Source organism: Nematocida parisii (genome assembly GCF_000250985.1).
Source record: "Nematocida parisii ERTm1 unplaced genomic scaffold supercont1.8, whole genome shotgun sequence".
In the NCBI taxonomy this organism is placed as follows: domain Eukaryota; kingdom Fungi; phylum Microsporidia; genus Nematocida; species Nematocida parisii.
Window position 1 is genome coordinate 31,432 of NW_013524653.1, and position 21,040 is coordinate 52,471.

Genomic DNA, 21,040 nt, shown 5'->3' on the forward strand with positions numbered 1-21,040 from the left:
TCTTTGCATCCATGGAATTACTTCCTGTGAGAGCAAGAGCTAATGAATGTACACCGCATGCAAGTGAGCTATTCTTTATACACGGCAAAAAATACACTCCCGAGTACTTTATCACCTCTGTCTTTCCATTTCTTCCTGGGTTGGAAAAAGACAGTAGCTCTAATCCAAAGTCAAATGTTTCGGCGATTCGTGTCTATGAAGACCTGCTCGCACAGATTAAGAAGTACTCGACAGAAATAGAGAGATTCTCAAAATTACCAAATGCACCAGGACTAAGTATATCTTTAGACTTTAAGATACTCAATTATTTACACATCCAAGACAAAGTCTGCTTTAAATTACCAATAAAAAACGAGCCAGAAATATATGCAGCTGATCTATTCCAATCACATTCCCTCCCAGATGGTGAAATACTCACCATCTTCATATTCTATATCAGAGAAAGCATACTGGCTCGGATAAAAGAAATACTGCAATCTCCAGAGGACCAACAAAAGAAAGACCCGGCAGAGCTCCAGCAGTGCCAAGCACATATATATCAGAATCGCATAGAAAGTCTTAACCAAAGCCTTCTGCGCTACGAATCTTTTGGAAAAGTGTCTGTTATGAAAGAAGGAGAGAAAAAAGAAAGAAAGAAAATACAGAAAACAAACTAAAGCTTCGAGGTATGCCCGGCGGTATTCTAAGAGAATAATGTAGATATGTAGTTTATTGCAATAAATAGTGCACTTATCACCAAAGACTTTTTTTAATGATTTATCTACAGAGAACATATCACAGAATGTAGTGTAAATAACCTACGGCTGCTGGTTATTCAGAGTAACAGGAACTCCCTCATACTCGTCAGAGTGTCCATTGAGTAGAACTCTTACAATAGAAGAAACATTGCTGTTTTGTTCTGCTGGTGTATTTTGCCCGCTTTCTTCTGTAGCTCCACTGCTGGCTGGTTCTGCCTCGGGCTTTACGAGGACTTCTTTCCGGCACACTGGGCATGCCTGTTGCCGGTGCAGCCACTCTTTCAAACATCCCATGTGAAGAACGTGGCCGCAGTCTAATTTCTTTCCAATATTCATTTCCTCATGACATATAAGACATATTTTATCTGCCCCCAGATCATCCCCCTTTACATCAGGACACTTCTCTAAGAGTGTGATGAGCGTTTTATATGCCAGCATAGATCGAGTTTTTGAGACTAAGTGTTTTATAGCAATCACTACCTCTCTCAGTAGATTTATTGGCATTCGGAAGTACATTGTTGTTATAACAAGGCATATTATATTAGCTAATATCTTGACTAGGCAGAAGCCAAAATCGCCATAAAATAGAAGGAATACTCTGTCCTCAATTATTGAGCTGGAGCTGTAATGGAGAATAGATAGAGAGTATAGGGACCTAATTGAATACGCAAATAGCGTAAAGAACTCAAATGCAAAGAGAATGGAGACTCCCGGTAAGCTAAACATAAGACTCACAAACCGATAGGCCAAAATTCCATCCACAAAAAACAATAAGCCCACTAGACCAACAATTCTCTCTATTCTATCATAGGTTGTTCCGCTTTTCTCCAGTGCTTCTATCCGGAAGCCAACCAACCAATGAAGAGACTTCAGCCCAAAAACAAACGCAAACAGCACGACGGTTTTAATGGTTATATTATCAGCAAACAAGGTTATTACTAGGCATGTATTTCCAAGATATCGTATTCCATTCTCATTTACACCTTCCTTTTCCAGTGCACTGAGGCTCCCGAGTGAAAATGAAACAAGTGCTTTGCCAAAGACATATAGCGACCCAATAAAAAATAAAGACAGTAAAAAGTGGTATACCCTACTTTCAACCATTCCGACCAAGGATCCATAAAGATTCTTTCCATCTATAAAGTCTGCCGTACAGATACCAGCAAGTGCTGTAATGTATACGGCCAGATATGCCTCATGCCTATACATATTCATGTAATTAAAAAATATAAAAAACCATTAAGACCATGTCCGGAATAAAAGAAAGCAAGCCAGATGAAGCAAATAAATCACCAGAGGAGATGCAGCGGTATACAGTTCTGTTATTCAGCGACGTGCCAGAGAAAACGAATCTGACCACTGTTCTATCACTAATAAAAGGAACAGACGTTCTGTCTATCCAGCAAGAAAATACGCTGGTCTATATTACGTTCTTCTCATATTATGAACTATACCACCAGTGGAAGAAGTTGGGAAGTGAAGTAACTTTAGAAGGCTGCAAAATCCGGGTGTGCCCAGTTGAAACAAATCTTTCAGATGAGGAAAGAAAGAGATTGCATTTAGCGCACGCAGCAGGAGGAACCAGGAATGTTATGCTGTCGAATCTAGATGACTTCATGACGGGGGAGTTTATACGCGAGGAGGCAGAGAAGTATGGAGTAGTTGAGTCACTAAAACACATGAGAGACAGAAAGGTGGCATACGTTGAGTTTTATTCGTTCTCGTCTGCAATTGAGTTTGTGGTGAGTGTGCGAGACGACAGCTTGTTCAAGAATGTTAAGTCCTGTTTTGCTAAGGACAAGTGCGGATCTGGCGAGGCAGATGACATAGCGCAGTATAACAACAGAACTGTATATTTCGGGAATATACCAGCAGACACAACTCCATCTGAAATACTGTCTGTGGTGCAGGGAGGAAGAGTTTTTATGATTAAGCTGATTCAAGAGAAAAAGTGTGCATTTGTTGGATTTTTTAGTTATGTTTCTGCTGCTGCTTTTATCGAGTATTCGCATGTGTTTTCCGTATGCATACGAGGAATGCAGATTAAGCTGGGGCCGGGAAAGGTACAGCCACTGCCGCATATTGCGCCAATTTTAGCATACCGAGGTGTGACTAGAACTATTCTTCTTAAAGTGGATAGACGATCTGTAAATGAGTCAAAGCTAGAACAGGAACTTTCTCGATATGGTGAAATAGACAAAATAGAAAAGAAAGAGAATGGACTGGTTGCTGCCTCATATTTAAGCGCGCAGGATGCCTATACAGCATATCAACACATGACTAATGATGCAGGGATTTGTCATATGCTGTGCGGATATGGGGAAGACCCATGCGAAACTGCATCTGCTCTTGACTTAATCATGGAAGTGCAAAAGAAAGAGTTTATGATATAAAACTACCTAGCAACTATTAAGAGACCCATGCTTAGATACTTTAACTTCTATACAATAGCTAAATACACTTAGAAAAAATTATTACTGTTCTTATACTAACATTCTGTCATATTTTTATTCCATCCACCAATATCTAATAAATATGTTTTAAGCAACTATACACTATATTTTATATTATTTTATAGTGAATTCAGCATATACTCAGTATAAACAGCCCATAGGCTCTGAGTGGTTTGGATTGTGTTATAAGACATTTATTTAAACGGAAAACAGTCTGTTATTTATGCAAGTAGATAAATAAATAATAAAACAAACTATTTATAGAGCTTTTTGTAAAAAGTCCAGTTGTTATAATGCGTCTGAAAATAACTTGTGCGTTCAGTGATTTTAACTATACCCGAACATATATTATGTATATATGCAGTGGTGGGTGTTTAGCGGCTGTAGTAGTATATTCTACAAAAATGCAATTATTGCTAAGATTTATATTTGGACCGGTTATAATAGATCCATTTTTTGATTTATTGTTCTAACATACTTACTAATTATTCTTTCGGTTTTTTTGTGGCCGTGCTCTTTGGCTAGCTCCTGCGCAGTCATTCCCCTGCTGTCCCTCAGCCTTGGGTCTGCTCCACACGCAAGCAAATACAGAATGATATTGTTTTTATTCCCTCCAAGAGCTGCATAGTGAAGGGGAGTTGCGCTATGATCTAAAGACCGGCAATTTATAAAACACGTACTGGGCTTCGCATGCCCAAATATTACAGGAAGAATTGAAGAGCTGGCTGTAGAAATATTGTCTGCATCATTGCTTTCAAATGAAATATTGTCAGAAGTAACTGCTTCAAAAAGAGCCATGTCTTTCTCCTCCGCTTCGCTTACTGCCGATAGAAGAAACTGCACTACCTCTCTCTGGCCATAGTAGGCCGCAGAGTGTATTAGGTATACTCCAAACTTGTTTACTATTTTAAGATCAAATACTTTGCCTTGGCTTATTTCATATACGCATAATGCATTTCTTAAATTCTTTAAATCGCCAATGCATACAAGGTCGAATATTTTTAAAAAGTCTTTTTCTTCTGGCTTTGCCGGATTGTCCTTTTTCTCTGCTTCTTTCTCCTTTTCCTTCTGACTTAATGAGAGATTATTTGTCATGGCTTCTTACAGAAAATATTTTAGATATAATTCAAAGCATAAATAAACTGTTTGGATGGATCCTCGAATCTTTGTCTTGTATGTTTCTCTTGCATATCATTCTTCTCATAGCATGCACAAACAAACAAATATTAAATATTTTCACATCTATACTCCAGCAGTATAAGAGGAACTAGGCTGTTTGCCAAAAATTTAAGTTGTTTATTTAATTTCGAAGTATATTTTATGCTTTTTTGGGTATGCTTTACAAGTGCACCATACCTTACAGAATATTATAAAAACAGTAAACTCAAAGTTTTATATAGATCCTATAATAATATAACACAGATATACCTCTAGGCTTTGGCCAAACATGATTTATATTATTTGGGATTGTTTCATAATCCAGCCACACTTTCTGTTGCAGGCTGTGTATATTTCTGGGGGCGCAATTAATTTTTTCATGAACACAGAAAGCATTAAGAGGCTGGCAGAAGAGGTAAAGAAGGCGCAGGACTTAATACAGGAAGCTCGTAAAGAAAAAGACCAGTTAGAACAGAAAACAATAGAAAGAGCCAAAGAATATGAAGAAGAGCTTCTTAAAAAGAAAGTAGAGGATGTGAAAAAGTACTTCAAAAGCACAAACGAAGATCTTGCCAGAATAGAAGAATCTATTATCCAAGAAGTAAAAGAAACCATTGATGACATTCGGTCTAAAGACAAATTGTGTGAAGATATAATGGAGGAGATTGTTAAAACCGTCATTAGCTAGAAGTGTTCATTGCAAAAATCTTACTCTATTATTAAGCATTTTTAGAGAATAGCTATTTTCTATAAGTATTTAGCAATAGCCATATTATTTGCTTTAAAGCGCAAGCAATGTATTTAAGCAGATACGAACATACAAATGCCAATAAATATAAGATTTTAATGTAGAACGCTTTTACTTGTGCCATCTATAAATAGATATAATGGCTTGTTAATGCCTTAGAATATACCACTGTCAAATGAATAGAGATATAATAATACATGGGGCTTTTTTAATAACAGAACTTCAACTCTACCCAAATAACCCGAATTTCTCTTAGAAATATATCAATTCCTGAGTTGTTTTCAGGTGTACGCAATGCGTTTTATCAAAAAATAAAAGAATTTATATTTTCGGTTGTTTTTATATTACCCGAAATTTAGTGATCATGGTTAAATAGATGTTTAATCAGTTGAGGCTTGCACAGTAATAAAAATAACGAGCCAAAGTATTTAATTCGAAATTAATAAAAAAATAATATAGGAGAACAGCAATAATAAGTCGTAAATTCGGCAATAGTTAGAATTTACTTAACCTAAAGTAAATCCCTCAACATAGATGTTATATAGCTGCATAAAAGGCATAGTACCCAATGGGGGGTTTCTCTCTATCTGTTTTTGGTAATTTTTCTGGATATTTTTAATAAATTCTTCTAGTGGAGCTGGAATGCACTGAAACAGCTAGAAATTCAGAAAATTTACAACAAATAGTAAAATAGATTATCTTATGTTATAAGGGGGCATACCCCGATGTAACCTGAAGTGCTCTGGAATATCTTTAAATATAATAGAAGAGTATTACTTGTAAATTTTCTGGATTTTATGTCTTACATGTAATAATATTCTTTTCGGTATACATGGCCCGCATTTTTTTAATTTGAATGAAGGCCATTAACATCGATCGTAACTCAGAAGATGCATTTTATCGGTACAAAATGCCAGAGATAGAAGTGAAGATAGAAGGCCGTGGGAATGGAATAAAGACAGTTTTGGTAAATATAGAAGAAATCGCCAGAAGTCTGGACAGAGACCCGAAACACATTACAAAGTACTTGTCATATGATTTAGGGACTCTTTCAAGCGTAGACGAAGTAAATGCAAAATACATTATAAATGGGTCTCATACAGCAGAGAAGGTTCAGGCATGCATATTCAAATTTATAGAAGAGTTCATACTTTGCAAATCATGTGAAAGAAATCCAGAAACTGTTTTATTCACTGATGCAAATAGAAAGCACATCCAACAAAGATGCAAGGCCTGTGGGAAAATAAATACTATAAAAACCCAAAACAAGCTGGGGAAAATACTTCTCAAAGAACTTCCTGACAAAGCCGAGTCAGACCGGCTAGAGCCACAGGACTTTGAAGAAATGGATGATTTTGAAGTAGACTATGCATTCGGAAAGTAAATAAACCCAGAATTTATTTTAGTGTTTATATGGTGCATCTAGCACTTTTTTCGGAGAGAAGATGCTGCCTGACCATTTCCATCTTCAATCACAAATCCTTTTTCTTCCATCTCTTTTCGGACAGCATCACATGCTTCGAAGTAAGCTTTTTTATCAGATGATGATTTAGTCAGATCTCTTATCTTATTTCTAAATGAGCCAATTAATTCGATAAGGCCTGTTTGGTCAGATGTACTGGCCTCCTCTTCTGCTTCTAGCCCTATGTTATGCATAAGCCTTCTTAAGTACATAGCAATTTGCTGATGGATCTCTTTAACATTAGTTTTTGCCTCCATACTGGCTAGCTCAACAGCAAATTTTAGTGCCTTTGGGAAATTAAAGTCATCTTTGATGGCCTTGTCTATTTCCATTGCAGTGTTCTCAAACTCCTCCATAATGCTTTTCTCTGCATCAGTGAATGGATGAACCGCATTAATAGAGTCAGTTTTTGTGCATGCAGTGTGCAGTGAAATGTATCTGAATATTTTCTTGTCCATTACTTTTGCTCTTTCCAGACTTTCTTCATTGTACGTCATTGGACCGCTGTATCGCTGAAGAATAAACATCAGCCTCAGCTCTCTTGCTGTTCCCTTCTTCAAAAGCTCTTCTACCTTAATGAAGTTCTTCAGACTTTTACTCATTTTCATTCCCTCAATGTGGAGATGCCCTGTGTGCAAAAAGTGTCCAACCCAGTTGTTTAGCCCGTACCCTTCAGACTGTGCAATTTCATTGTCATGATGTGGGAACATCAAATCAATCCCACCAGAGTGCATATCAATGCGCCCTCCAGCTATGTTTGATGCCATTGCACTGCACTCTATATGCCACCCTGGCCTGCCAGCGCCCCATTTGGATGCCCACGCCGGTTCTCCTTTCTTGCTGGCCTTCCACAACACAAAGTCTTCCTTTCTGTTCTTCTGCCCTAATGTTAGCTTGCCTTCTCCCTCCTCTAAAAGACTCTGCTGATCTTCTTGGGTGGATGCACTGCACATCAGCGGATACTTATATGCTTCTCTGTACTTCTGTACATCAAAGTATACAGACCCTTCACTCTCATAAGCATACCCCCTTTCCTCTATTCCTATAATGAATTTAATTATTTCATCTACATAGTCACTAACCCGCGTTGTATAGTTAGGAAGATCAACCCCAAGTGCAGCCATGTCCTCAAAGAACTCCTTTTCAAACTTTCTGCTGACTGCCCTAGTTGCCATATGAATTCTTTTCTGCTCCTCTGTATCCTCTGCCAGTTTAATTGAAAGTTTATTAAATTCTTCGCTTATATCTTTTGGAAGGTTGTTTAAGAACTCATTTGCTTTGACTATTATTTTGTCGTCAATGTCTGTTATGTTCATTATATATGTTATATTATACCCAAAGTATCGCTCCAATGTTTTTCTAATTATATCAAGTGTAATGTAACTACGAGCATGCCCAATGTGTGCCGAGTCGTATACAGTTGGACCACATGTGTACCATTTAAAGAAGAACCCTTCTATTTTCAATTCTTCTTTATGCTTTGTTATTGTGTTGTATATTTTAAGCTTATTTTGGCTCCTTGTCCCTTCTACTGTCCTGCCTGACATATTTACAAATAAAAGAAATTCTGTATAAATAACCCGAAATTAATTTTCCACTCTTAATCATATTTCATTTGTCCGTAAAAGAACTAATGGCCAAAATTAAAAGTTTTAATCATCCGTGCATAAATTAATCATTGTCTATACCTAAACTTCGCATAAATATATAATCTACACTGCAAACATGCACAGGCAAATTGCTTCTAATTTTTAACTCAATATTACTATAACTTATACCTTAAAGACAGGGCAGTAATATTAATAAATTTATGATATTTCTAGAAAAGAGAGTATATAATGTGCTATATGTTTATAATCAATAGCTAATGTTTTAATTTATAAAGTTTTTATTCTAGAAGTGCTTTAAATAAAATTATACGCACATATTTTTCGTTTGTTGTTAAACTCCCTTATAATACACACTGTGCAGTAGTAGTAGCATAAATAATGGATTGAATTTCTGACTATTTAATTGTTTTATACATCTGATAACATAAAAATGCTTAAATCGACGTGTATGACTGTTGTGTTAGCAGTGCTTACACATAGATTCAAAATGACTGTTTAAGCTTAAAATTAAATTGTACCACCAAATAGCGATTTAGGAAGAAAAATGTTAAACTAGAAGGTTCAAAGCTACAGATTATAAATACAAGCTAGCAATTAAATAAATTGTAAACTCTAATAATAGCTAATCATAAAAAATAATTCTATAAAAAGAATATGCTGTCTAGTTAATATTAAGTAGTATATATAATAAAATACTACTTAAATGTCAAAAAATATTATTTATTAAACTTCAAAGCATGGACTGATTTCTTTAGGGTTAAACGTAAAACATTTAGTTGAAGCACCTAGTTAGAAGGATTATGACCTAATGATATGTTGGGGATTAGTTCCATCGCATCCACTATCGCTGATTCAGATGCTTTAGCATTTTCTTTATCTTTATTAGAGTCATTAGCCAAATTCAATTTTTGGAAATCTAGGCCTTCACTACACTGCACCATGCTTTTTTCTTCTAAAAAGTATCTTTTTGATAGTAGTGTTCCTGCCATGGCCACAGCACCTATAACACTTATTCCTAGGACTACTTTCATTACTAAATTCATTTTTTTAGATTTTGCAAAAATTATAAATAGAAATAGATTAGATTAGATTAAAATTTGTTGTGTGCTAAGCCTAGCATAATAGAAATATTATGAGTTATTTAATTTATTTAAATTAATAGATTGCATACATGAACTAGATTAAATTACAGTAGAATCCAAAAGCTTAATAGAACAATCGAAGATGTTTATACTTCCTTAAAGGGATAAATTAAATTAAATTGTTTAGAGTATAAATACAAATCTAAAATTAAATAAAGGTAGTTGTTTTCTTAGGAAAAGGCATTCTTAAACTTTGACTTTTATTGAATTTGTATACGTATTTATAGACCGTAAAATAAATTTAAATTATGTTGTCATATTGTGTAAACAATAATTTCTGATCTAGTCTGAGCTGTCATGTTTATGTAAACATTACACTAACTAATGTCATGCTAACAAATGCTATTCTTAGCATACAACAAGGGTCAAAGTTTAAGAATGCCTTTTCCTAAGAAAACAACTAAATTGATATTTAAGAAAGCAGTATCCTATATAGTAAACACATAAATTGAAAATTTGTGAGTGTCTCTTTAATATATAGCCCGAAATTAATACATTGTGAAAATTTGTTTATGCTTAGCCTCTACAGCGTGCTCTCAAAATATTCTAATGTATTTTTGTCTAACGTGGTGTAGCATGTCAATTTATTTATTAATAGATACTTAAATAGTTACTGTATTCTTGTCACATAAATTCAATAAACCATAAATATTCGGGGGCTCAATATTTTAAATGCTATTATATATCTTATTTTGTGTCATAGCCATATTTACCGCGTCCGACATTATGGTTGCACTTTGGAGTGCAAAAATGCCCAATTCCAACAAATTTATGGTCCTTACAAACTCCCTTTTCAACATACATAGTGTAAGTTGATGTATTTGTATCATTCTTTTTCCTTCTTGGAATTGGTGGATTACTCTGTGGCTCATCGCTGTCTGATGATGATAAGTCATAGTAGCCAGTACTAGGATTTTTCTGTATTCCAATAGAGTTAGAACGACGTGTACTGCTGCTTGCAGTACTAATAGGATTGTTTTTAGTAATTCTACACCCACCTTTACCAATGTCCACAGTAGAGTTTATAATATTACTAGGAAATTCATTTTTTTTGTAAAATCCGTCTTCCTTGCTTTGTATTTCTTCATGGGCATCTATGGCAGAAACCGAACTGGTTGCAGTGTCTTTTTTTACAACACCACTTTTCTTCAATTTTGACTCAGATTTTTTTATGGAAGATGCTGTGCCATCTAATTTTTTATTTTTCTCTTTATCTGCCTCACTTCCTATTACATTCTCTGTCGAGTCATTATTCATTGAACTAGTTAAATTATTTTCTGTCTGGTTGCATGCTGTACTTGTTTTAAATGTGGTTTTTGAGGAAGAGGGGCCTATCCTTTCTATATACTGAAATGTTGCCCATGCGATTATTACTACGCAAGTTATTATAAAAAACCATAAGGCTATAACTCCATTTTTAGATAGCATTTTACTATTTTACAATTTTTTAATTATATTTATCTTTAAATATCATTATTTTATGTGAATTCAGCCAATTACATTCAAATATAAATCTATAAACACAGAAGTAATGAAAACTAAAATATAATTGGTTAAGCCACACATATAAGAATGTAAATAAGAAAGTTGCATAAAATACTTTAAGTGGGGTAATAATAGCACAAAGCATTTAGAGACCATGCATCGATATGAATTGTTCTTTTGGTAATGCCATTGTTTGTAATATTACACTTAATAATTTCCTATCCCTATACTCCTTTATGCTAAATGTATTGTTTTTGTTTTTTCTATTTATTTATGCATTTTGTTTTACTCTTATTCAACAGATAATTTAATTGTGAATATTCAGATTGTAAAATTAAACTTGTAAATAATTTAAATGCCTTCTTTGTAAAGACTTTAAATATTTTTAAAAATAAAATGCGTAATATAAGTACAATTTATTCAAATATGCTACATGTGAAATGAACTTTACAAATAAATATTGATTATATTTAATTTCGGGTTAAATTTTTAATCACAATTAATATATCAAATTCGCCTATATATACTAAAATACACAGAAGTAGATAAAACATCATGGAATTTAAGGTTGAAAAATACTATTATTTATTATTATTATAACGAATACAGCAAAGACAATTGTGCCTGTTAAAATGCTATGTTGTTTGTTATATGTTGGTATTGGTCATATATCCAGGTTCGTAGCTTCTTGGTTGAGGAGGCAATGAGCTTATGCACAAAGGCTGGAACCTCAACATCAGAAAGGTCTAGTCTAAACCGAGCTATTAAATTCTTCATAGTAGCAGGAGTATAGCACGAAATACCGCTGTGCCTGCCCAGATCAATCATAAATGCAATTTCCCGTGCGTGCTTTCTTAATAGATAGAATCCCTTGACCATTAAGTCTCTGTACATTATAAATGCTTCTCCCTCTGCACCCCCAAGCAAAGAAAAAATCTCGTCAGTAATCTTTATAGGGCTTTCTATATTAATGTTACCTGGTGAGATGTCTAGCATAAACCCAAAATCAATATGGATTAGATGCCCGTCGTCGGTTAGCATTATATTTCCATTGTGCCGGTCCTTAATGTTTAGAATGTATGTCACAAGAGAGTATCCAGCAAAACTTTCAACAAAATTCTTCAGTGCTTGAATATATCTATGCCCCTCTCTATACCCATACTTAAGAGAGAAGTAATCCACTAAATTGTTTACCCGCTCCCTTCCCAGCTGGTCCCTAGAAATAGAGTGAGGAATTACTTCAATAATACCCGACCCATACCCAGTTGCAAGAACCTTATACGGATACAAATATACCGAAAGCCCCTTTTCCTTGAAAATGTTCTGGAACATCTTTATAATCTGCAATGCCAGCACATCCTGCCGGCAGTCGTCTCCAAACTTAAAAATCACTTGCCGGTCTGCAGGCTCATTATTGTTCTTGGAGTCTTTCACCTTGAATGTGACCATATATGGAACCTTCTCTGCGCTCTGTAGCGACCTTCCAGACCCCTCGACAACTTTTATAATGGTCTCGCCAGTGGTTGGGAGATAACAATCGTCTGGAAATGTAACCTTGGATATCTCCTCGTTTATCATCTTTTTCTTTGTGTCTCGATCCACAGCGACATGCTTTTGCAGCTTTTCTGACACATTAGAAAACTTGCCTAAAAAAATATCCATGTCTACATACTTTTCTCTGTCCTCTTGTGAAAGGTTGTTCAGTATCGCATCTTCATAGATTTTCAAAGAAGAGTTCCCCTGCGCCTTCAGCTCCCATATAAGAGCATGTGCGGTTTTGCTTGCAGCTGCCTTCCCAAGCACAGTCTTAATTAGCGCCTCTTTAATTACATTTCCATTTGCAGCATAGTTCTTCCTGAGTAGCTGTACTATCTGCGGCGCATAAAAGACTAAAGAGTCACTCTTAGCAGCCTCGCTCTCCAGGTGCGTGAGAGCTTTGAACACATCGTCTTCCTCCTGCGAGTTTCCTATAACAGAAAGAGCTTCTATTGTGCTTAGCTTATTTATGTCTATAAAGAACCCCACACAGTTAAGTGTCTGCTTCTTTGCAAGAACTTCCTGTACTTTCCTCTCCCCATACTCTGTACTAAGGAATATTAGCTCATCGGTGTTCATGTCATACAGCTCCTGCTCCTTCAGACTCCTCACCTTTAAATACTTCTTGGTTTTTGTGAGAGCAGATAGGAAATTGTATGTATGCGCCAGAGGATACTCGTAGAAGGTTCCCTTTGCTGCCATATAGAGGGCATGATACACAGAAGGGTCTTCTTTCATATTGTATCCTGTTAGCACAGCCCTTTTAAGCAGCTCTTTCTTCTCTTCTCTGGTGGATACTTTCAGTAGAACAAGCAAGGTCTCTAGAGAGTATTCCTCGCTTAGTATCCACCTTAAATAGCTCCGAGTGTTTTCAATTATTCCAGGAGTGCTCCCCCGAATTGTTATGAGATCGTTAATCCACTCGGTATTTATGGCATACAGAAGATGCGCATACTCTTCTTCTGTAAGCGGTGTTTTGTTTGGGCATCTGTCAATGGATCCGCTGTTTCCAGATATATTGCCAAGCGCCCCGGGTTTATTTGTCTTTTTGGTGCAAACAGAGTATAGCCACTCCCATATCTCTATTCCCTGCATGGGATTGGTTGGAAAGGCCTTTATTATCTTCATAATAAGGTTTGATCGGTTTAAAAGTTCTTTTATTCCCCGTTCATCCCGCATGACTGGTAGAGCATGGAATAGGCCAAAGTCCACAATGTTTAGAACAATATAATTGTACGCTTCAATTACCTCTTCTTTGATCCGGGCCAGAATGCTTTCATAGAGAATTGTATACTTGTGGAAGGTCTCTTTTAGGTTGTACATAGAGAGCTCATTTCCGCGGAACGTATCAAAGCACTCCTTAAATCGAATATGAATTTCCTCCGAAAGGATAATCGATGGCTCTTTATGCATAAGAATCGCAAGTATCTCCACAATAATTTTTAATGAAAGTGGGTATGCGGTTGGCACCGCAGCTATTTTTAACAACTCACATGTATACGTTTTATAAAAGTCTATTGACTCAACACACACATCGTTGTGAACCATTGCAATTATCTGTGGCAGGTGCTTCCCCATATACTTAAGAGTTACTTCGTCCTCTAGGTAACTTATAATCCCATTATAGTTGTAATTCTCAATCTTTGCCTTTTCAACAGAGTATACTAAATTAAGAAACAAAATGTAGTCCTCATTCAGCTTGTGGCTGATGCCCACAACAGACGCCATCTTTTTCAGCTGCTTGCTTTTTATCAGCGGCTTTGGATCGCTGAAGATATACCCAGCAATTCCCACGAGTGCAGGAGTTTTCATTCGCAGAAGCATTAGCTCTGTATCAATTCCCCGAGGGAACATCTCTGCGTTCGCGTATATTCTTTTGTATATAAGAAATAGCTTGTGCACTATGAAGGGCGAAGTGGGAATAAACGGGACCATGTTTAGAATGTATATGTATGTAAGCTCAGCTGAGAGACATACAAAGTTAATAAAGTCACCAACTGCTTGGGTTCCCTTTTCCAGCGTGAATGGGTGCCTAAAGTACGTTGAGTAGAAAGTTGATATAAACTGCGGGTCAAATCGCCGTACAAGATGGTGCAAAGGTATTCCTATATCATGCATGGAAAGGAAAGTGCAGTAAGAATCAATGTGCTCTATCTTATTTGGGCTTCTTGATATGATTGTGATAAAACAGTCATTTATCTCTTTTATGCTGCTAGGATTCTTTGATCGAATCTTTGATAGGAATATAGAGATAAGAAGCGCCATGCCCTCTGAGTACTGCGCAGAGCTATCATACAAGTATATTATTTTTTTAATCAGCTTAAGCACTCTTTCCTGGTCTAAATATTTAATAAGTATGTCAACAGACTGGCTTATAATCTGTTTCTTCTGCTGCGGGGTGAAAGTGTCTAAACAGTTTGTTGTATAGAACGAGTAGACAATGTCTATCATAGTATAGTTTCTCTCTGTGCGATAGAGCACCCCAAGACACCTAAGAACATCATTCTGGATGTGCAAAATGTACTTGTCTCTAAGAATGGTTTTCCCTTCTCCGGAAAACAGAGAAAAGCAGTCAATAAGCGCACGGCCACGTAGAAAAATAGACAGCTGCATAGAAAGAGAAAAACACCCAACAAGCTCTGACTCAAGTTCCTCAATAAATAGCCCTCCTAGATACTCAATGTACTTTTTGTACTCTAGGTTTGAAAAAGACACCAACGCGTCTCTCTGCATCACAGGGTGTCTAAATATAATAGAGCTGCGAGCATACATCTCCAAGAAGCACAGACACAGCTCAATGCAATCCAGCTGGATATTTGCAAAATTAGACCCATCCCACTCGCCTGTAAATATTTTTGCAGTGTCCATTTCCTCCACAGTGGCCACAATGCCACCAACAACCTCCTCCGATAGTGTAGAGAAGAAAGACAACATGTCGTCGCCCTCTTCCTCTTTTGATGGTTCTTCCTGCTCAATGATCTTCTCTGCTCTTTCTCTTTTCAGCTTAAGCTCGTTTCGCAGCTTAGCTAGCTTCTTAAATGTAAATAATCCCGATCGTATTATACTCTGCAGTGGGTGCCGCGGAATATCAAACACCTCACTCCCGCTCTTCTCTGGCACTAAAACTGGCTCTGATTTGGCCTTTACTTCCTGCCCCAGTAGCTTTTCGTCCCACTTCCCCTCATACTTCTTTATCTTTGCAATAGCTGCCTCTAACACCGTATTAATCTGTACTAGCTCTGCTATGCCTTTTTCTGGAGCATTAAAAGCAGTGTCCAGCAAAGAAAAGCAAGATTCAAGGCCCTCGCTCTGCTCAACTGTCTGCACGTAAGCAATAAGTTTCTCATGAACAGATTCATTATAATCTTTCACATCTCCAAATAGAATAAACATCTCTTTTGACTGCTCTAAAGAAGCATTGTCTCCGATTTCCTCACTAAGTGCGATGTACTCCTCGCTTGTTATCACTTTCTTCTGTGGACTGTGCTCATCCCTCATTTGTGAAAAATAAAAACAAAATTGCATTTATCTATTCACGTATAGAATAGCTTTCACGTCAGAACCATCCAATAAATGCTTTAAATATTTAATCTGTGTGTATTCTAAGCAATTGTAATTTTATAACATATTCCCTTATGATTCTCTTATTTGGTATATGGCAGAGCTAGAAATATTAATAAATAAAGATGTACATGTCTTATTATTAAAAGAAATGACTTGTTTAAAAATATTCACACTTTCGAGCTATTTATAGAGCAGTTACAAAGAGGCACTCTGCCGCTAGAATACAAGATAAAGGAATGTAATTTATCGGAAAATACAAGCAGAACAATTGCCATCAAATGTATCTATTAATGTCTTCAGTTGATCTGCGTATGGTTACTGCTTACAGCGCCAAGAGTATATTTATTGCATGTTACAAGGTTTTTCTAGATTAACAGACTACATCCCCGATATAACCCGAAATTTGTTTTTGTGTTAAAGTGTATTTTATTTACATGATTGTTTATACTATTTCTGGTTGTGTGTGCTTAGCTTTTTTATTTGCCTAGTAAGCCCCTCTCTAAAGATTCCTGCTCTAAGCCTGGCCGGGGCTTCTTGTAAATATGCTCTTTCTATTCTTGGAACTTCCAAAAGAGAAGAGAGAAGAATTGGAATATTATTGTTTTTGTTGTGGGCAGGACTATAGCTGATTATTCTTGGTGTTGCTGGCTCGTTTGATGCAATCTTATTAAGAAGAGACTCTAAGAGATTCTCTGCATAGAGAATTCTCGCTGTGCGCACACTTGTTTTATATTTTGTGGTTCTATGCTTTAATTGGCTGTGCTTCAACACAAACCGTTCATACCCACTTAGGCTGGCATAAAGAGCAGACTGTGCATGGCTGGGTTTGTTATGTAGGCCTATTTTCTCTGGTTTAACTGAAAGGCTCTTCTTCTTGTGGCAGAGATTAAAAGAAAATCCATCTTTATTGCGGATTGTGCTTCTAAGAAGCGGGTATAGATAGAGCGCCTTCAGCCCATCTATTTCCTGCGGTGGGACTGTTTTATGCAATAGGTGGTTGAAAATTTCTGTGTTTTCCTTCAGCGCACTTTCATAGTACTCAGTTCTATTCGGATGTAGTATTATTTTATGCCAGTCAAGTATATTGAACTTCTTTTCTTTTAGTGCAGCTACTAGGCCAGGCGCGCCGCTTTCTTGCACTTTTTTAAGAATATCTGAGGAAAGCTGTTTTTTTTCTTTGGCAGACATAAAATATTTAATTTGCTTCTCTTTTCTTTTATATGAAAGATTTTATTGCGGTTATAGCCCCATACAAGGCCAACTGTATATTTAGACGAGAGCAAGTAGAAACAGGAGAAGTATTGAAGTCTGAATGCAATAAAAAAGAGCTGATAGTTGTTGCCACTGAGGAAAGTGACATTGCATGTAATTATGCACTGGCCAGCACAGAAGCGGGAAGTAACCAGACAGTAGAGATTAATGGAAACCACTTAGGAATAGCATCAATAAAATACTTCAAAGCAAAAACGCTTTTCAAGAAGGACGAACAAGAATTAGCTGCGTCTGAGCGAGTTCGTAATTCGCACGAGCTGTCTCTGCTGTTTGGAAGTGCTGCATTCTCCAGAACGTTTAAAAAGAGAAAACAGCTAAATGAAATATCAGAAAGTGTAGATAGCAAAGGAGAGATGCTTATTAACACCCAGCTTTCATCGGGCTGCGTCGAAAACAATGAAAATATACCAGGAGGCACAGGCGGGAAAGAAAAAAATAACAAGCATTCATTAATACAGCCAGTGTTCCCAGAGAAAAACATGGATGCATCATACCCGAATGATTTGTATACGCTAGAGTCTATATTTGGGTTTGATCCTGTGGTGGAGTTAAAAAGAAACGCAGATCAGATAAAAAACAACCAAATTAACTTAGGAGTAGTCACTGCAGAGGTTTTGGGCACTAACCACGTTTTATATAACACAGACGAAAAAACAGCAGCGTGGGCACTCTTATTTGACTGTATATGCAAAATAATTGCTAGTGTAAGAAAAAAGAAGCTGAGTTACATATATGAGACAGAAGATCCAATACAAGTCGTAATGATAAAGAAGCTAGTCAAGAACTTTATAGGAAACATACCCGTGGGAATATTAATACAAATAGACAAAAAAACCAAAGATAGGCTTTTAATTAGGCTTATTATTCTTATTCTTCTAAAAGACAACTGTATTATAGATGTGCAGAAGTACCGGCAGTGTTTCTTTGGGTGTAGTTTAGACGTTTTGAGGCAGATATTCAAAGAAATCAACTGCAAAAACGCAAAGAAAATTCGCATGAAGGTTGAAGAAAATCAAAACCCCAACTTGGTATTTGTTCTAACTTTAGATGACCTGTCAAAATAAATCTAATGGCTCTGCACACAGAAACAAAACAAAAAATGAATTTAATATGCAACATTTCGTTATACTTAACCAAAGAGTCTAATAAATCAAAAATATAGATTATCTACTTTAAGCAAATAATTATAACTGCTTTCTATACAATATAATTCTTCTAGAAAGTGAGATAGCTCAGCTGCCATGATATATTTGTATGCAATCCAGTGATATTATTGGCCATTGCAATGGATTGATTGGTTAAAGTATATATTAGGTTAGCAAATAACATTTATTGATGTGGGCTAGTCTCTATCATCCCAGTGGCCCGGTCTTTTTGGTGCACTGAGAGTGTCTTCGTTCTTTGTAATAAACATCTGAGAAACACTTAGAATATCTGATGAAAGAACTGCAACATACGAAAGCGCCCTCTCTTTGATGGCAGCCACGTCAAATATATCCTTTACACCATCTGCACTGCGGGAAGCCTCTGATACACTTTTTCTTCCAACAGTCTCTACAGCCTCTGCAAATATTTTGATTGCTATTTGGCGAACGTCTGTGTACTTCTCTGCCTCTGCGCTAAGGGCGGCCGCAATGTCTTTTTCACACTGCCCAGCACCCTTTAGAAGGCGAAGAGATCCTGTGCGCATAGACTCGTGTGCACATACTTGTAGTGCATAGACGGCCTTTGTGATTAATTTCTCGCTCTCCTCCAGCTGCGCAGGAAGAGTTCCTCTTAGAAGAAGGGTATCAATCTGACCTTCACCAGTGACCTTCGTATACTTTCTCTCTCCGTATGTATGCATGCCAAGAGATGTGCAAACTCCAAGATACTGCTCCTCCATAGGACGAAGAATATTTGCCATTCTTCCTCCAAAGAGCATGCAGAGCCTTCTTAAATCAAATTTGCTGTGTACTTTTAAGACCGCCACTTTCTTCTCATTCAAGTAGTCTAGCATTAGCCCGTCTATCGACCCGCTGCACACAATCATACCTACCCCATTTGATACTAATTTGTCTACAAACTCCCTGGTAGTTTTCTCATCGTCTTGTGCGTATGTCAGAAGATCCTCTGCATTTTTTAGCAAAACAGTCCCTTTGGTTTCCATATTGCTGATTGCTAAAGGACACGTGTATATTGCAGTCTTAATATTTTCACCGCTCACTACCACTCCAACCGGCGAGCTTTCCAAAAGCATGCCCTTGAACCGCTCTGAGTCTTCAACAGATCCCACATTTACCTTTGTGACCCGAATACTATCTACAGGAAAAGACCCATTCTTTGATATCTCAGAGATAGACTCCCCGAGCAGCTCAGATATTTTTTTGTTCTTTACTATCCCACTTGATACTTTTCTAAGAATCTCAGCATTGTCCAGACTAAACTCCTCTGTCTCAGAGACACTTTTTATAATCTCCTCTATCTGGTCACCGCATGATCTAAGCGCGCTTGCAAGCTCCGTTGGGAGTATTCCCTTCTCTATAAAAAGAGCACACTTCCGCAGCACCTCTCCCAAAACACACATTAAGAATCCAGTGCAGTCTCCCATCTGCGCCAAATGTGCAACGGGCTCAATGATCATTCTGAGCGCAGGATGCTCTACATCACACCCAGAAAGAATCGTTGCTACAGATCGGCTTATGATTATCTTCTTCTGTGAATTCACAACTAATTTGTACATACCATCCACACCGTATGAAGTCTTTACAATGTCGCACAGACTAACTATTCCTTCTATGTTCTTTAACACACAGGCAATCCCTGCACTCTCCGCAGTATTTGCCCGCATAAGTCTATTTCCTCCAAAAGCAGCTCCACTCATTTGTCCCGAAATAAAAATTAAATTATTTTCCCTTTCCCTTATAACAGAACGGCTTCACTAGCCCCACAAGCACAAAAACCAGTTCTAAAGAAAAATAACTAAAAATTTAACTATTTAGTCTAAAATTACACTAGAACATTAATTACAGTTATATTACCACTCTGCGAATATTACACCATGTGCTAAAATATATTTATCTCATTAGTTGCTCAATAGAAATTATAGACTACGCACCGCATCATATAACCCGAAATACTATACAATTATGGTATTACATTGTCCTTAGCTGCCTGCCTGTACTCAAGCAGATTTCTCGGGCTATATCCTTAATAACCGTATATAGACTGTATACGGCTGTGCAGCAGATTAAGGCATTTATAATTTGTAGTCTAGGCGTACATTCATTTTATTTAAGCGTTAGTATAAATATGTTAGCACCCCATAAATAGTTATTAACGCACCCGTAAATACTTCTTCTAATTATTTAATATCCAGAAGTAATCTTCTTTAAGTTAACTTCCTGCAAAATAAAGTTGTCTGTTTGATAGGCATTCATGTATTTTATGCACTCTCTACACATTTACTATATCGTTTAGTTTTATACTTCTTTTAATGTGTGCATAATTCATAGTACAGTATAAAAAATATAAGAACCAGTTCGTACTGTGTATTGGTTAATAGCTAGTCGTATATTATAAAGCACAGCAGAAAGTTATTTCATGGTATTTTATCTTTTACATCTATCTTTATAGTATGAGTGTGCTCGTATGCCATCTAGGCTCTAAAGATTCCTTTTACCCTGGGCTATTATTCAGGTGTGCCTGTTAGAGTACTTTAAATATAAAAAGACTTATTAAGCAGTTTGGCAATTAGCTGAATGCGACATATTGCATTTTTAATGACCGGCAGTTTGCCGGGATTATAAAACAGCTAATTATTTTATGTTTTTTCTATTTTAGGATTTCCCGCGCTTAATTTTTCCTTAAACATTTAATTAAAAAAATAACTTG

The 21,040-nt window shown here is 36.6% G+C and overlaps 13 protein-coding genes across 13 annotated transcripts; 5 read left to right on the plus strand and 8 right to left on the minus strand.

Moving 5' to 3' along the window:
- Window positions 1-11: 11 nt before the first annotated feature.
- NEPG_02483 (uncharacterized protein) lies at window positions 12-736 on the plus strand (the record flags this gene model as incomplete). Its single annotated transcript, XM_013204856.1, has 1 exon — window positions 12-736. The coding sequence occupies one exon, from the start codon at window positions 12-14 to the stop codon at window positions 654-656; it is 645 nt and encodes a 214-aa protein (XP_013060310.1). The 3' UTR covers window positions 657-736.
- Window positions 706-1,952, minus strand: NEPG_02484 (uncharacterized protein; the record flags this gene model as incomplete). Its single annotated transcript, XM_013204857.1, has 1 exon — window positions 706-1,952. One exon carries the CDS (start codon window positions 1,950-1,952, stop codon window positions 798-800), a length of 1,155 nt encoding a protein of 384 aa, XP_013060311.1. The 3' UTR covers window positions 706-797.
- A 32-nt stretch (window positions 1,953-1,984) lies between these two features.
- NEPG_02485 (uncharacterized protein) lies at window positions 1,985-3,259 on the plus strand (the record flags this gene model as incomplete). The annotated part of the gene is made up of 1 exon (XM_013204858.1): window positions 1,985-3,259. The coding sequence occupies one exon, from the start codon at window positions 1,985-1,987 to the stop codon at window positions 3,128-3,130; it is 1,146 nt and encodes a 381-aa protein (XP_013060312.1). The 3' UTR covers window positions 3,131-3,259.
- A 105-nt stretch (window positions 3,260-3,364) lies between these two features.
- Window positions 3,365-4,375, minus strand: NEPG_02486 (uncharacterized protein). Its single transcript, XM_013204859.1, has one exon. It carries the CDS (start codon window positions 4,283-4,285, stop codon window positions 3,629-3,631), a length of 657 nt encoding a protein of 218 aa, XP_013060313.1. The 5' UTR covers window positions 4,286-4,375; the 3' UTR covers window positions 3,365-3,628.
- A 151-nt stretch (window positions 4,376-4,526) lies between these two features.
- On the plus strand, window positions 4,527-5,059 carry NEPG_02487 (uncharacterized protein). Its single transcript, XM_013204860.1, has one exon. The coding sequence runs from the start codon at window positions 4,638-4,640 to the stop codon at window positions 5,034-5,036; it is 399 nt and encodes a 132-aa protein (XP_013060314.1). The 5' UTR covers window positions 4,527-4,637; the 3' UTR covers window positions 5,037-5,059.
- Window positions 5,060-5,952: 893 nt separating this feature from the next.
- NEPG_02488 (uncharacterized protein) lies at window positions 5,953-6,490 on the plus strand (the record flags this gene model as incomplete). The annotated part of the gene is made up of 1 exon (XM_013204861.1): window positions 5,953-6,490. One exon carries the CDS (start codon window positions 5,953-5,955, stop codon window positions 6,478-6,480), a length of 528 nt encoding a protein of 175 aa, XP_013060315.1. The 3' UTR covers window positions 6,481-6,490.
- Window positions 6,486-8,105, minus strand: NEPG_02489 (cysteinyl-tRNA synthetase; the record flags this gene model as incomplete). The annotated part of the gene is made up of 1 exon (XM_013204862.1): window positions 6,486-8,105. One exon carries the CDS (start codon window positions 8,103-8,105, stop codon window positions 6,519-6,521), a length of 1,587 nt encoding a protein of 528 aa, XP_013060316.1. The 3' UTR covers window positions 6,486-6,518.
- An 801-nt stretch (window positions 8,106-8,906) lies between these two features.
- NEPG_02490 (uncharacterized protein) lies at window positions 8,907-9,211 on the minus strand (the record flags this gene model as incomplete). The annotated part of the gene is made up of 1 exon (XM_013204863.1): window positions 8,907-9,211. The coding sequence occupies one exon, from the start codon at window positions 9,209-9,211 to the stop codon at window positions 8,954-8,956; it is 258 nt and encodes an 85-aa protein (XP_013060317.1). The 3' UTR covers window positions 8,907-8,953.
- Window positions 9,212-9,997: 786 nt separating this feature from the next.
- Window positions 9,998-10,738, minus strand: NEPG_02491 (uncharacterized protein; the record flags this gene model as incomplete). Its single annotated transcript, XM_013204864.1, has 1 exon — window positions 9,998-10,738. One exon carries the CDS (start codon window positions 10,736-10,738, stop codon window positions 9,998-10,000), a length of 741 nt encoding a protein of 246 aa, XP_013060318.1.
- A 678-nt stretch (window positions 10,739-11,416) lies between these two features.
- NEPG_02492 (atypical/PIKK protein kinase) lies at window positions 11,417-15,829 on the minus strand (the record flags this gene model as incomplete). Its single annotated transcript, XM_013204865.1, has 1 exon — window positions 11,417-15,829. The coding sequence occupies one exon, from the start codon at window positions 15,827-15,829 to the stop codon at window positions 11,423-11,425; it is 4,407 nt and encodes a 1,468-aa protein (XP_013060319.1). The 3' UTR covers window positions 11,417-11,422.
- Window positions 15,830-16,307: 478 nt separating this feature from the next.
- On the minus strand, window positions 16,308-17,083 carry NEPG_02493 (uncharacterized protein; the record flags this gene model as incomplete). The annotated part of the gene is made up of 1 exon (XM_013204866.1): window positions 16,308-17,083. One exon carries the CDS (start codon window positions 17,081-17,083, stop codon window positions 16,343-16,345), a length of 741 nt encoding a protein of 246 aa, XP_013060320.1. The 3' UTR covers window positions 16,308-16,342.
- Window positions 17,084-17,115: 32 nt separating this feature from the next.
- Window positions 17,116-18,306, plus strand: NEPG_02494 (uncharacterized protein; the record flags this gene model as incomplete). Its single annotated transcript, XM_013204867.1, has 1 exon — window positions 17,116-18,306. The coding sequence occupies one exon, from the start codon at window positions 17,116-17,118 to the stop codon at window positions 18,229-18,231; it is 1,116 nt and encodes a 371-aa protein (XP_013060321.1). The 3' UTR covers window positions 18,232-18,306.
- Window positions 18,307-18,503: 197 nt separating this feature from the next.
- Window positions 18,504-20,030, minus strand: NEPG_02495 (uncharacterized protein; the record flags this gene model as incomplete). Its single annotated transcript, XM_013204868.1, has 1 exon — window positions 18,504-20,030. One exon carries the CDS (start codon window positions 20,028-20,030, stop codon window positions 18,510-18,512), a length of 1,521 nt encoding a protein of 506 aa, XP_013060322.1. The 3' UTR covers window positions 18,504-18,509.
- Between the last annotated feature and the right edge of the window lie 1,010 nt (window positions 20,031-21,040).